We start from the raw sequence: 15989 nt of genomic DNA, 5'->3' as shown, positions 1-15989 counted from the left end.
AAGTGAAAATTGCACAATCATTATCTTATTTCTCGATCAGTAGGAACCGTGAAACCGGGTAGTACTCGGCGCATGATTGGATCTCCCAGGCAGCTAGAGAATGCAGTCCCCACCAGTAAGAATCCACATGGCGTGTGGGTTTAATATAAGGAAACAGAGACACAACAGCAACAGTGGCATGCAATAAGTTAATCAACCAAATGTGATATTGATGTAAGGATGATATACGTTGGAAGCTGCTGCCGTGCGAAGGCAACCCAGCCAAGTCTACGATCGTATTAACATATTTTTAATCAAACAAGAACCTTCATCAAACGGCCTCAATTTCTACACTATCAACAAAAGGTTATTTTTATACATGTAGACTATATTCCATATACTGTGTTGAACAGTTGTACTGATAATTTCTTGTCTGCGAGGTGCGAATGCACCCATAACATATTTTGTATGATTTACAATGTCGTATATTTTGATAAAGCGGCAATTCCCAAGGGTCCAAATTACTTACGAAAACAGTAAACTGGGAAAAGAAACAGCTGATCAAATCAGACTGCAACATTTTTAAGGCATCCTCTTCGTTCTGGCGAAGCAAAATAAGCAAAATATTACGCGGTTCACAAACCCGCAACGCAATAATGGCCTCGGATGCGCTATAGTTGTATCTCGTATTGTTAACAGATATATTTATATCATTATGAATTGCACGAGCAAGAACAACAACATTCCACTGCGCCTCGTTTGGATTTGACTGTTAATAGGCGTTATTTTGTACTTTGTAAGGATTTTTAATGGTTTAAGATTATAGTAGATGCTAAGAGCCATGCTAATATTCAGACTGTGTAACTACGTTTTAGTTTTATAGATATTTATTGTCGATGCAAGATGAAAATCAAATGAAGCCATTTCTCGTTTATTCATTTTTTTTAGTGGCTGACCTACGTAAAATACAAAATTTCACAAAACTCACTTTTTCAGAGCATGATCGTAGCGAAACGCCATTATGTAAGTTTCAAAACATCCAGCAAATCAGTTTTGTGTTTTGTTTCGAAGGATTATCTTAGCTAGGTTAATAATGTACATTTTATTAAAATAACTAGAGTAACAAAAACATATTTACTATCTTCAAGTGAAAACGATTTCAAAGCAAACTAATACGATATAGTAGTTAATTACAAATCAAACACTAGAAACTAACAGCTACGTACTTAAAATTCATACTTGTTGTTCTAAAATACTACTGAAGACGACTACTTGGCTCGGTTGAAGCGAATATAATGCAACTAAACCACCTATTTCAAAACAAAATCAGCAGCACCTAGATAGAAAATTAACGCCGTCGTATAATTGGCCTGAACGAGAAACATAAAGATGACACATAGCCACTCGCACGAAACAATCACGCGGATACTCGACACACACCGAATGATAACCTTATCTACAAAACAAAGAAAAAAAAAAAACAAATACGAAATCAAATATTTTAAAGCTTTTTCTCCCTATATCTATATACTCTACCGCACAGTAACGTCTATTTTTATCCGGGTTCTAGAGAGGAATATTTGAGATACATTTGAAAACAACAATAATCAGAATCAGTTCGATAACTGAAAGAAAGGTTTCATATTATATATTGTAACATATATGAAGACTATGAATATTAGTTCCCTGCCTCCTCCTACAGGATTTGATTTGGAATTGAACCATCAATAGTGAAATATTTATGTAGAGAGAAAAGCAAGCCCAAGAAGATGAACATATTTATCTAAAAGGTAGAATTACTAAAGCAAAACATTTCATCATGAACGCATTATTCAATTTTCCGTAAGGGAACCATTCTTGCTTCCTCATTCGGCTTCGGAAAGTCTCAAAAAATGGCGCGTCATGACAAATGAGGGGCTCAAAGTTAAAGGGGTATATGTGACATCGATTCTCTCTTTTGGTCATAATCTAGCAGCAAACACGTTCCCAGCTGTGTTTGGCAATGTGGAAGATAGGTCAGAACCTCATTTATCGGATTCTATAGCAAAATCAAATTGGAACGTATTTGCAGTTGAGTTATTAACTAAAAAGAAAGTTGACGAAGAGAAATCGATCAAGTCACTTACACCCCTTTCCTTCTGAGCCCCTGAAATATATTCTTCCATGCAATTCGTGCGGCAACATTCACAGATTACAATTCTAGCATCTTGGGAAATGATTCGCTTGTCTCATTTTTACCAGGTGTGCGAGTTGAAATTGTCTGTTTTTTCCGATGAAGAAAACACATAATTTTCAGGAGAACTTCAAAATAGTTTTATTCGAATTGATCCCCGTTTAATTCTACCCATTTCACCCATCTCTCAGGCAAATTGTGAATTCCCAGCAAACATTAAATCGTATGAAAAGCCATAATTGGAGGCGATATACATACATCCAAGACACATTCGGATGATATATGATGCATATAACCTGCATATACACGCAAAAGTGCAGGCGATATACGTATATGCCATATTTTATACGCATATGGAGCCATATATAACGATATACGAAGCTTTTTACACTGATATGCGATTTGATCCGACAATGTCATATAAAATGAATAGAGTGTGCGTATACAATACAGCAAATCGCGATACTAGGATGATCGTTATACCGTTATACGACTTGATCCATCAACGATATAGAAAGTCGGGTTTTTGAATTTTATACGATTTCGGATACACATGATGCATTCTTCGATTGATCTTTTATACGATTGCAATTTGATACGAATTTATATGAGACCTGGCATATGCGAAAGTTATACGATTTAATGTTTGCTGGGTTCCTTTCCGATGCAACATTTTTTTTGTTTTGCCGACACATTTTTCGACATCTTTATATTAGGCGAAGTGCTGCTCTGCAAGTGCATGTCCCATTGAAAAAAAAAAACTAATAATCTGATGGGCCAGATCTGGAGAACACGACGGGTGCGATAACGTTTCCCAGTTGAGGTTATGCGTCCTTTCCACGACAGTGTGCGCCGGTGTTTTGTCATGCTTTCACTTTTTCCGTTAATGCAAAGTTTAAATTCATCATTTGTTGTAGGCAGCAATCCGCATTCACCCTTTCACCATACCTTCCTGGTCCCATCACACACAGGGCATCGTTTTTGACCAAAACTATTCGGCTTTGAAGAAGATGGGTCGGCTTCATCAGATAAAAGCCATATTTTTTGCACTTGTGGTCCTCAAAATAAATCCATTTTCCATCGCCAATAACAATTCGATGCAAAATCGACTTCCTTTGATGAAAAAACATTTCACGAATGATTTAGCGATGTTCCATTTGACTTTCACTCAGTTTGTGTGGCACTCACTTTCCGAGCTGATGGATCTTTCTTATGGCTTTAAGGTGAAGGTGGAAGGAAGCCACGAATGACTGCCACAATGGCGCTCATTCTTTTCATCTCCCTCCCTCACCCCTCGCCCGATATGCAAAAAATTCAATAATTTTGCGAAACAGTGTGTTAAAAATGATCTTTTTCGCACACTTCCCATGAAGTAATATCAACCAAACTCTAATCGATTACTCACAAGATATTAAATTTTCATCTAGCGTCGCAATGTATAATGAAAAACGACGGAAAACTGGAGCTAGTGCTCCGAAAGTTAAAATTTAATTTCTCAATTTTCCGCAATGGTTTTATTTGTATTGATGGAAGCATCGTTATTTTTCCGACACTGACGCCAGAAAACATCATCGAAACAGCTATAAAAACCACTCAATAAAATGTTATTCCTGAGTCATAGCGTTTCATATTATGAAAATCAATAAAATAAAATTGTGTTGATGTCAATATAATTTTTACGTTTAATGGAACAAGAATGTAAGTTTCAGCAACTTTAACATTGGTTGAGAAAATTGTATTGCAGAGCTCGGAACACTTCCACGGCTGCCTCTGCTGTCAAAAATACTAAACGGAGAAGTATTAAATACAATCAAAATACCTCGGCCAACGAAGAGAAGGATTAAGGCTCTCCAACGTGAATATGTGAAAAAAAACGATCAACGTAGGAAAATATTAAGGAACTATCAACTATAATCAACTGTAGGATGGTCTGCTTTGGTCTCCTCAAACACCATGATTTTTTAAATTTAGTGATTACAATAAGTTTAAGTTTGTGACTTCTCGTGGCGTTGCTACAAGATAAGATTGCAATTCTTTCCTTGCTATTTCTATGCCCTGGAACATTTTTTCTGTCTTAATGGCTAAAGTATAAGTGGAAATTAGGGAGGCGATCTGTCGTAGGTTACGAGTTCGATTCCCACTCCCGACATTCTTCCAAAAATGGAAGTAAAAGTGACGAACCAGCCAAAATGTGTTGAAAGTCACTATAAGGAAATTCCAAGAGAGCCCTAATTCGCATGTGTTATGTATTTGCTCATGTTACGCTCGCGTATAATTAGAATTTTACTTCATATGCAAATACACCTTCTATATATATTTGTAATTGCAATTGTTCATCGGAACACATCGTTCATACGTTTTTTTGACGTAGGACTACGTCTTTCATAAAGGGTGCCAAATCAGAAAACAGGTCACGTTTTTATGAAATAAAGTTAACGTTAATAACTATTTTTGCCGCGAACGGATTTTGGCGATTCACATACTAAACGAATCAGAAATTCCGTAAAATTTCTTTAATATGCTATACATTAGAATCCGCTGGTTTGTAAATGGTTAAAATTCATGAAAACTTGAGGCGTTTCCATTTTCCCATACATTTGTTCTGTCCATTTGTGTGCTTTCCCGAACAGACCTGTCAATAACGAGCAACTTATCGACGACCAACGGAGGGGAAATCGTAGGATTCAAAGTACCCATGAACAAAGGAAAAGTAGAAGAATGAAGGGGAATACTTGCCTAGAGTATAAACAGTGGATCTCGCTGAGGCAAACTTTCATTCGGCATCGGACTGTTGAGCAATCCAGTTCACTTTGCTTTCGCTGCGCTTCGATCTAAGATTGGACCCCACCAGTGGTAATCCAACTTGGATATCGTCGTGTGGTTTTTTTCAGTTCGTATTTGGCGTTATTCGTATCGTGTGTTTTTCTTTCCGCGTCATAAATTGGACGCTTCCCGCGTCATAAATTGGACGCTTCCCGCGTCATAAATTGGACGCTTCCCGCAGTGTGTGATGAGCAAGAAGAAGAGGAAGGCTGACTCGAGCACTGCAAAAAGCGAACGCATTGCCAGGGGCAATCAAATTTCGAGGCAAGCGTCATCTCGTGAAGCACGCGATGTTGGTGCAGTGAAAAGCGCTCGCACTGAACCGAGCCTTCGCGAGTGTGACACCGCATCGAACTACAGCGAAGTAGGCAGCAGCAACCAAAATCAAGCTCCCCTCGCTGGTGGTGAAGGCGGTCGCTCTTGACAAACTCATCATCGAATTCGCACCGATGGGTGTTACAGCAGAGTACAAGCTGTGTGGCATAATTCAGTCTTTTTCCAAGCAGTTTTTTTTTTTATCCCATTTATTTATTTAAGGCTCATTAGCATTTTAGCTGTAACAGAGCCGAATTTTAATCGTGTACATGTCACATGGTTATCAAATCTATAATTAGCACATTACACAGTCGCCATTCGCCAGTATTCCTTCTATACCATTACATATGGTACATTCACACAGTAGCCATTTAGGCGTAAGAGTATTCTTTCTGTTCTTCCATTATCCAGTTGGACCACCGGACAGCGGAGACAGTTGATTGATCATTGTTGAGTTATTTATAGAACAGCAGCCCGATGTGTCTTGCAGAGCAGAGCAGTTGTATGGATGAATCGATCTTATTTCGACCGTGGATCGATCTCCATCGCTGATGATTTGTTGCGTGGACGTAGCTATTCTGTAACAACACAAAGATGGTCAATGAGGGCCCTGAGTTTTGAACTCACGATCGATCGCTTACTAAGCGAACGCGCAACCAATGTGGCTACGGAGACCCCCCAACATTTTCCAAGCAGTTAACATTGTTTGTTTTCCGTCATAAGGTTGTGCGTCAAAAAAATATTTGGGGAATACCAAGCATCTTGAATGTCTTGCTGGAATGTTATAAGTTATTTGGGTTCGCGTGCCAGTTGCAAAACTGCCTTCAGCTAGGATTGCATTAGCGCTATGAAGCATTGCTACTGTTTTCGAGATTGTTATTAACAAAAAGAGTTTATTTCGCTTGTTTAGTCACCGAGAAAGTAAATGTCGTTCTGGAATTTTGTATGTGGTTTCGCTTGCCAGTAGCAAAACTTCCTCCACTAAGGGTGATAGCTGCGCTTCTCTCGAGCATGAGCAAGAAATACAACTTTTTTTCGAGGCCAGTAATATTAACAGAAGCGTTTCTTTTGAGAATAGCGCAAAATGATGAGAAGTGTTTTATATTCCTAGTAGTTTCAAGCCACCAATGTATGGCTCTGTATGCATGCTATGGCGAACGCTTGTTTGGCGCTTGGTTTACGTTGTACGAACGATGCCTAGAGGTGCGATTCCTTTAAGGCAATACTAAATAACATGTAGCATGATATTTGATACTTGCAAGTGTTGTCATTGTGTTGTTTCCATGCGGTGCCAAAGATATATTGATGTAGTTATGAGATGTGGAATAATGGTGCTGGTGCAACATGTATATAATCGAGTCTAGCCGAGTATATGTCAATTGCGAAAAAGGCCAAAAAAAAAAAGAAAAGCGTTCGAGGTAAATTTTCATTGCATTGACATGAAATAAATTGCGACTTACGATCAGCTAGTGTATTGTTTTACGAGGGCAAGAATGAATCATCAATCAATTATCGTCAACAAATTCTACAATGAAAAAACCATTTCAGAGATTATTCTACTAAGCAGTTGTTTCTAAAATTTCACAGCATTATAGAATAATATCCGAAGGTATGAATAAGCGACTTATATAGAATAACAGCGTAGTTCTACGTCAACAATGCGGTCGTATCTTGGACACAACCTCCTATAATTTTTTAGTATTGAATTGTAATTTTATTCTAAGACTCGTGTCACTGAAGCGCCACAAAGTCTGATAAGTGAATTAATCTATTCACGTTTCAAAACCAAAACAAACGGTATACTTTGCTCGTCTCTCTCAAACACTATTACTTCATGAAAAACACGTGCTTTTACCTATACTACTACAATGACTTCCACCTTCACCTTAAAAAGATGGCTAATTGCTTTTCGTAATACATTCAGCGTTTCTGCCATTTTTCGTTGTGTTTGAGTTGGGTCTGCGTCCAAAAGCTCTTGTTATTCTCCGTCCTCAAACCGTTTCGCTACACCAGGATGGTCATTGTCCTTCGGATTGAAATCACCACTTTTTAATTGGCGAAACCAACATGTTCACCATAAGATTCCACAATTCCACAAGCACTTCATGTCTACGAGTTACAGGATTGTTACGTATTGACCCAAAAAATGTTTCAATAACTCAAAAACTGCTTTGAAAGCAAGCTATTGAAATCATACGCCTGGAAACATCGTAACAGATTCATGCAAGCTGACATATGTATTTGTGTTGATCGGAATGTGTTTCCGAACATAAACACTAAATAAGGTGACTTTCAATAATTTTTCAAAATATTCATTCATTCATTCAATAATCGAGAATTGATTCAGATGCAAATAATTGATAACCCAGCCAACAGTAGTCCTACGTTTATCTTGCGGTTATATCACAGATACAGCTCAATTCTAGTTTTTTCTTAAAATGAAAAAAAAACAAAAGTAGCGAATGTACTCTTTACTCGGAACGAAACTCGACATTCATAATACGGTAAACAACCCAATTATTTTGATTTTGGAAGAATGCCACTAACATAATTTTGAAGTTTAACACGTTGAGCCTTGCGTCGATACCTGGGGACTAACCTTAAATTTTTCATCTGTTTCGCGCCGGTCTCGTCAGATCGACAGTATACTTTTGAATATGAATACAATGAATATTTTGAAACTTCAGGACAATAGCTAAAGCGTTACATAGGGGATTTGGAAAATTCAAAAAATTGCCAAAATGGCGACCATTTTTGTTTTTTTTAATCGTTTATTTTTACAGACTCAGTTACATAAGTTTAAAGTAGCTTAACTCCTCATTGTATTGTTACAAGTATATATAAACATTTTTCCTTAATTCTATCCATTTTTGTTGAAATAGGGTTATTTTTCATGAAAAATTGCTGTTCAAAACACTATGGATGGGTTATACAGGGTTATACCTATGATATAACCGCAAGGTTGACGTAGGACTGCCGTTGGCTAAGTAATCAATCGTATTTCTTCAATTAGCAATAATGCCACCTCGGATGATCCTCATTGGGTACGATATCGCCGCTGCGTAGTGCTATCTTTTGTATATTGATGAAAATAGCGAATGAATGAAACTATTTACGAATTCAATTGCAAACAAATCTCAATTTAAGTTAATTCATGCATTATGGTAGTAGTTATCACAGCAAATAGTTATCAACATTTTGCCTAATCATCAAACGGTATGCGTAGAAGTTCAGTGAGCTGGTGACATGAAGGGATATCCTCCAATGCAGTCTTGAATAATCGAGCCAAAGCGTTGCATTTGTACTCGCTTTTGTAGACCGTGATAGCAAAACGAATTCTGGAGTGTAGAAATGTTTGGGGGTATAAAAGTATTGCCGACTTGAATGTATCTGCAATGCCGATCTCCCAACTTCTTGGTTTCGGAATCTGTATTGAGAAAACACATTCCGGTTTGCAAAAATACAAGCGAGTACAAAAGTACTCGTAGTTTGCACCTTTCATCAGGCTTCATGGGTTTGAAGTCTGTGTTAGGAAAACATTCCAATTTGCAGAAACGCAAACGAGTACGAAAGTTCCCACTGCTTGCATCTAAATTTCTATGCCGATTTCCACAGGCTCCATGGTTTTGAAGTCTGTGTTAGAGAAACATTCTCGATTTCCAGAAACGCAAGCGAGCACAAAAGCACCCGCAGCATGCATCAATTTTGCAATGTCGATTTCCTCAGGCTCTATGGTTTTGAAATATGTTTTAGGGAAACATTCCAATTTCCAGAAACGCAAGCGAAAACAAAAGCACCCGCAGCTTACATCTAATTTGCTATGCTGATTTCCACAGGCTCCATGGTTTTGAACTCTGTGTTAGGGAAACATCCATCCATTCCAGCGATCGTACCTGAATCGTTGCGCAATCGTAACTGAGTGGATTTCCGAGCGGCACTCGCTTATATACCGATTGGTATAATTTCAATAGCCTGTTTTGAAAGCAATTTTAGGGCTATTTAAACAAGTTTTTGGATCAAAAAGTAATAAGCATATATCGCGTAGACATTTTATCTTTGGAATGAAGTGTTTATCATACCATTTCGTTCAGTTGTTTAGGAGCTATTAACGCTCAAAATCTCGTTCTCGGGCGTAACGCTTTCGTTTTCGAAATTTTGAACTAACACCCCAGTATAGAAATGAAAGACGTAGTCCTACGTCAAAACGGCTATGTAACGCTTTAGATAATTCATTTTTACATGCTGATAGAAAATTTCAGCCAAATCGATCGAGTAGATCCTGAGATATCGATACCACCGGCTGAGAAAACATGGTTTCGAGAAAAACGCGTTTCAAATTCGTATAGCAATACTATATCCCTTAAGGTGACCTCATACTTTTGGCTTTAACTTTCCAGCGAAATCAAATATCGAAGAATCCTTTTAGGACAACATCCCTGAGGGCATAAGCTTCCCAAAAATGCAAAATCGAAAAATTCGTTTTTTTCGACCTTCTTGACCAGGAGCATCGGCATTAGGAACGACAGTAACAAAACCCGAAAAAGATTTAAGCAACAGTTCACTATCGGTCTGCAGTAACCGAAGTGGGCGAGATGGAAAGTTCATTGTCGGTCCATCAGTTCTGTCGGAGCTCAACGTGTTAATGTCAAATGAAAAAATGGCATGTGTGTCAATTCCGACGATTCCATACAACCCTGATAACGCTTGCATTAAAAAATGTACAATTTTTGGATGGCGATAAAAAAAACTACAAAAGATAATTCATAATTTATAACATAATTGTATTGACCATGTTATAAAAATATTTCGACGCCCTGTCGGGCGACCTTCTGGCAATTGACAGTTCTTTCTTAGCGTAATATATTAGTTCCTCCTCCGTTTTCGACACGAAATTGTTAGAGTAGACCCTCCGTTTCAGGTTTGCCCTGAAATTCTCGATGGGATGCAGCTGGGGGACGTTCGGAAGGTTGGCAAACTTCGGAACAACATCTATCTTCAAGCGGTTCACCTCCTCCTGTGACTTCTTCGCGTAATGGACGTAGCCAGGTCAGGACAAAACAGCACATATTCGTCCAAATGGTATTTTTGGATAAAGAGGCAGCTTGCAACAGGCACTTTTCGCTGTAAATCTCCCCGTTTACCTCAAGTCCCGAACGGGAGAAAAGCGGCTTTGTCATCCCGTTTTCGCTGTTGGTTAGCCACAGAAGCACCTTCTTTGGGAATTTGGTGTGGGAGATGTACTTCACGTCGGAACATACGCCGGAAAAACTCCATTCTCGTCACTTTCAGTCTTTGTTTTTGGTTCACAGCTGCTGTTCCTACACGGCCGGTCTTGACTTACGTTTCCGCATGATGATGTCCATCTCCGCTAGGTGTTTTTTCAATGTCTGGTTCGCTGCTCCGACATCACGGCCCAAAGCCCGGATCGATGAAGCCGTCTTTTCCTCCGTGTACTGCTATAGCTTCAGCTGCAGTTTACGATCGCGTAGCACCGTCGGACGACCGGAACCAGGCTTCCGTTCAATGCTCTCATTCTTTTCCAGAAGTGTAAGGATATTATAGATACCGGAATAGGCGTTTCCGGCGGACTCAAAGTTCTTGACGATATCTTCTTTCTTCGTAACGGGATGGATCTTCAGTACGCACGAACAAACCAACGCAATTGCTTTACTATTTTCGCCATAACTTCCGCAGTTCAACTGATAGCGCTGGCAATTTTTGTTTGAATACTCATAGGTTACTATGATTGATGATGCATAAGTGGTATCATCATCAGACGTTAAGGTGAACGCATGAAAAAAATGTAAAATTTGACCATTTTTTAATGTGAAGTAAATACTAAACGACAATACACAACACGTAATCGGGTGCGCATTATTTGTCATAATGCAATCAGCCTGCTGAAACTTATGTTCAACTACACCGGAAACAACAAATCTTCCTTACTTCCTCTACTCTGAACAGCACTCTCCATACCATCAGCGCTTTGCTGTTACTCACAGAATTCAGCTTTAGATATAAAAAATCGAACGAGCTTACAATATTTTTCAATATACTATACTACGATGTCTAGGTCTAACTTGTAGATTCTTCTTCTATGCGCTTTAAATATCATCAAACATTTTTCCCAACAGAATTTATTGCAAATGAACGTCCAATCTCTGTTTAAAACTAACAACTAATAAGATAACAGCGAAATACTCGTAGAAACATTTTGCTAATTTGTATTCAGTACCCATGTCCAGAATTTGTTGCAGGCCTACGCCATCGGAATCGTTAGGTTAGTTGATTGACCATATCATGAGACAACAACCCACCATACAAAATTCAAACGTGAATCAAATAATATCACAAACAATAATAAACTTGCCACCCGAGTGCTCCGATGGTTTAGACCAAGCTCAAGTACAATTCTCAGACATCGATTTCATCGTTTTTGTAATGAAATTTTTAGTTGCGTTAAGTTCACATCTTTCTATCCAAAACACACAAACGCAGCAACTCAAATGAATCGTACTTAGTAGATTTTAGGTTTATAGTTTTAGTGGCAATACTCCGTGTTAGGTTACACGGGGAGATTTTATTTAACTAAGTAGACAATTCTAGACACAGAAGAAGAATCATGCTGAGCTAATAAAATCATATTTGATTGAATATGTATATTTACTACGAATATGATAAGAGAGAGCGAGAGTAAAACGAGTTCGTTAGGCAGAATAAAATCTGTACAGAAATCTTGAACGATAATGATAACACTTAAAACACTTTATTTATCTTATTATCACACTCCTTCTCAAACTCTTTTGTTTTCATACTTTTCGCCTTATGCTCGTTGGCTCGCTTCAATTTGTCCAGTTCCTGCTGGCTTTGAGGTGGAGACTCGATCTCGATCGTCACGGGACCATCGTTTTGGATGTGAACCTGCATCATAGCACCGAATTTGCCGTCCCGGATGCGGTCTGCCCTATAGAGGGAGGTCAGCCTTTGCAACAGAGAAGTGTACAATCTCTGCGCGTCTGGTCCCTGCATCGCTCTGCTGAAATCTGGCTTGTTACCCTTCATCCGATGGTACAGAGTGAACTGGCTAACGCATAAAATCTCCAGCTGTTGGTCCAACACACTCTGGGACCATCGTTTGCCGGCGGGGTCCTCGAATAGGCGGATGTTGAGAAGCTTTTTGGCACTATGGATGGTAAGATAAAAAAAATGTTTAATTAAACTTTTCGAAATGTTAACATATATTTTCAGGAAGCGTGCGGATAAACCTTTGCGGAAAATAGTCTGCAAAAATAAAAAATTGTAAGGGATTGTATCTAGGACAACGCCGCATATAGCGAGTACAAAAGTAATCAACACCAAAAAATACTCCCGACTTGCATGTATTTGCAAAGAGGATTCCCCCAGGCATATTAATTTTGAAGTCCGTGTTAAAGGAACACAGCTAAGTGGGATAAAATACCCCCGACTTGCATTTTTTGACAAAGCACATTGATTTTGAAGTCCGTGTTAGGAAAACACAGCTCGGTGGGAACAAAAATACCCCCGACTTGCATGTATATTAGCAAAGCGGATTTCCACAGGTACATCGATTTTGAAGTCTGTGTTGGGGAAACCTTAAATCGGGCCAATCAAAACGAGGCAGTCAGGGCGTTTAGATAACGCTTAACATTTTACAGTTATTCAATTGTTTATCTAATGAAAAATAACATTTTATTAATTGCGATAGATGCGTAGAAATATTCCCTATCAATTGATGCAAACATCTTTCTGATCCAATAAGAAATGTTTGAGTTATAAGCATTCGAAATCTTGCATTTTTTCCTGCATGTTCTGTGTTTAGGTTTTCATTTTATCCCCTATATATTCCGGTTAGATGTAGTCCCACGTCAAAAAACAAAAGATAATTTAATGGAACAAATTTTTCTTAAATGTTAGGTTTATAATGCCTACAACAAAAATGATTCAAGGCTGTCGATTCGCAGCAGCAGCACTGTCAAGCAACTTGATGAGTTCCATCCCACAGCGAAGGAATTGGACATTCTGAAGCACTTTGCGTCCGCCAGATATAACCAATCTTGTATTTACAATATCCTCTCTCTCTGCCGCTCCTTAAGCCGGGAGATCTAAGCAACCGGTCAAATGATGAAGGGAATCTGGCCGAAGTGGACTTTTTCATGCGGAAGCGTCAGACGAGACCGACCGTATCTGAGCAGCAGGCAATCATCCAGAAGGAGTAGCTTGAGGTACCGGTGAAAAACTTCTTTCCGGTTAAAGAAGTGAAAAACTTTTTTTCGTACTCATAATACGTACGTACTTGATGCTAGAATTCAACGAATGCAATGGACCGGATACTTTACGTCCCCCAGATAAGTGATGGCGACGAATATATCACCCACATCAAGTTCTCCAAGAAGGTAATTCTCTGACAAACGAGAAGGGAATGTCCAAGCCGCTCTTCTTTCGAGTCATATGGTAAACTGGGAGATATACATTACGAAGTGCTTGCCGGAAGTTGCGAAGGTGATGTGGTCGAACCTGGGATCAGCCCATTATGCCAAAAGATCACTGGAGGATAGATCGGCTGGAGATAAACCGCCAACCTTCCCAACGTCCCCCAGTTGCGACCGATAGAAAACTTTTGGGCGAATGGCCAAAATAGAGAGACAGCCGACCACCAAAGCCACGAAAAGGTAAAAGAACACGCTGACATACATCTTCTCATCGGCCATAGTTGAGGTTCCGGCCAGCTTCCGTAAGGCCGCCAAGCGTTTCATTTACGATACTTCATCAAACAACCCTGTCGCTTCCTGTCCCGTATACACTAGTTATTCCGGCTTATTTAATACGTTAAGCCCTGACCAAGCTAGGGGACCAAAGATGAACTTTTCGTCTGACTCACGTTGGGGACTTTTATAAAAAAAACATTTTCTAATTTTGTTGATGTCGTTTCCATTTGACACTCTCTAAACAAAAAGTCCACTGTCGGTGCGATGAAACCAGCTCACATATTAATCTTTGGATGCATTGGAAAATCTCTTGAACAGTCTGTCAAATAAAAGTTTTTTTTGTGGTTAATCCATTTAATAAAATCAACATGATCAAATTGTAATATTTTCAAATATATTGATATCGTGGGACATTTTCGTTTCTTTCGCCAAATGCGGAACGTTGCGCGGGACATTTTGTTGAAATGCGGGACGTCTGGTCAGTTTAGCTATTAGACTCTCACTGTGCTCACGGAGCTGTGTGCAATCTTTTACTTCACATCGGCATATGCAGTATATAATACTGGGTGACATACAGTAGTTATGTTGTGTCCCACACAGAACGAATCGTGCAATTCTAGTTTTCGTTCGAATGCGTTTGAGTACGAAAAATATAATTGCCGACAACGGTTTGGCAAATCTATTACACAAAATATATAACATGCTTGCACTTCTCTATGTTTTTAATTGTTTGGATAAGTTATTCTCGTTCGAACGAAGACGAGAAAATGTTCAAATCGAGTCGTTCGAAAGAAAGTCAGATACAGCCGTAGCCTAGAATAAGGTTTGAACCTAGAATGGTTGTCATTCGAATATCCACACAATTGTTTAAAATATACAACTTTATTTGTTTATGGGAATATGATACGAAAACATTTTTTTAAAAACAATCAATTAAAGAGCTACTTACAGCCACTCTACATCATTTGCATTATCTTCGTTGGAGATTCCCACCAGAACACATAAACCATTACCTATCGAACTAATCAGCTCTTCTCCCACTAAAATAACAATGGTTTAAAGTTGAACCAGAAATCGCTTTGTGTCGTTAACTCACCAGTCACCTTTGCTGCAGTTACTCGCTGTATTATTGCTTTCATGGCAACTAATTGTTTTACAGAACAGCTTGAAATTAAATCCATAAAGAGCGTTCGCCGGATTCGTTGTTCATATTATTTTGTTTTGACTTTTGTCGCTGTCATAACAAATGGCACAAATACACAAATGAGAACGAGGTAATGGTGAAAATAAAGTACATATGTGGTGGTGGACACTAGATACTGAGCTCTAAATAAAGCACAGTAGATTGGGTGGGATCAATTGATTACAACAATAAACATATGCACTTAACGATTTAGTGAATCAAATTGTGAGAACAAACAGTACTAGGTCGAGTAGGTTTTATGACTCCGCGGTCGCTGGTGAATTTGGTCGAAACGTCGTCTATTTAGTTTTAATTTGATTATTTTCTTCGTTGATTCAAAGTTGTTATGGAATGAACAGTGGTTTGGCCGAATACCGCATAAGAATATTCGGCTCTTTTTGGGAATACGAAAAATTGAGAACTGTATTTGTACATGATACAACTAAAGAATTAAATTTTATGAAGAAACATTTATAACACATTTATAAAGAAAAATTATGCACCAAAATAACATTTTCCGTACACAATGAATATCCTATTCAAGTGTATCAAGTTTTCTACAAGGAATCTTGAACAGATTTTATTATATTATTATGATTGACCATTAAATAATGTCTCATTACTTAAAATGGTACTGTTTTGCGAGAGTAATTTAATTTTTAAATGCAAAAGAGTCTTCTTTCCACTTTAACACAGAAAACTGATTTGCAAATCCCTAATTCCCTTTTTCCCACTTCTAGAATTCCAAATTCCGAACTGCATAAAAAATATCCATTAATCAGTATTTTGT

At 38.5% G+C, this 15989-nt stretch overlaps 2 protein-coding genes across 6 annotated transcripts in view; one reads left to right on the top strand and one right to left on the bottom strand.

Annotated features, from left to right (window-relative positions):
* The window catches only part of LOC129780312 (ras association domain-containing protein 8), a 145575-nt gene extending 133523 nt beyond the window's left edge, over positions 1 to 12052 (top strand). For 4 of the 5 annotated variants that reach the window (XM_055788422.1, XM_055788420.1, XM_055788425.1 and 1 more), the window contains one exon: positions 41 to 12052. In XM_055788422.1, coding sequence (XP_055644397.1) covers positions 41 to 144 — 104 coding nt within the window. In that variant the 3' untranslated portion in view covers positions 145 to 12052. The remainder of the gene's footprint in view (positions 1 to 40) is intronic. The other variant, XM_055788424.1, reaches the window with a different exon arrangement.
* On the bottom strand, positions 12027 to 15253 carry LOC129780313 (D-aminoacyl-tRNA deacylase). Its single transcript, XM_055788427.1, has 3 exons — positions 15113 to 15253; positions 14966 to 15056; positions 12027 to 12473 (listed from the first exon to the last, which is right to left on the bottom strand). The coding sequence occupies exons 1-3, from the start codon at positions 15195 to 15197 to the stop codon at positions 12047 to 12049; spliced, it is 603 nt and encodes a 200-aa protein (XP_055644402.1). The 5' UTR covers positions 15198 to 15253; the 3' UTR covers positions 12027 to 12046.
* Positions 15254 to 15989: the final 736 nt, after the last annotated feature.

Source organism: Toxorhynchites rutilus, chromosome 3 (assembly GCF_029784135.1).
Source record: "Toxorhynchites rutilus septentrionalis strain SRP chromosome 3, ASM2978413v1, whole genome shotgun sequence".
Lineage (NCBI taxonomy): Eukaryota > Metazoa > Arthropoda > Insecta > Diptera > Culicidae > Toxorhynchites > Toxorhynchites rutilus.
This window is presented reverse-complemented; position numbering and strand designations above follow the sequence as displayed.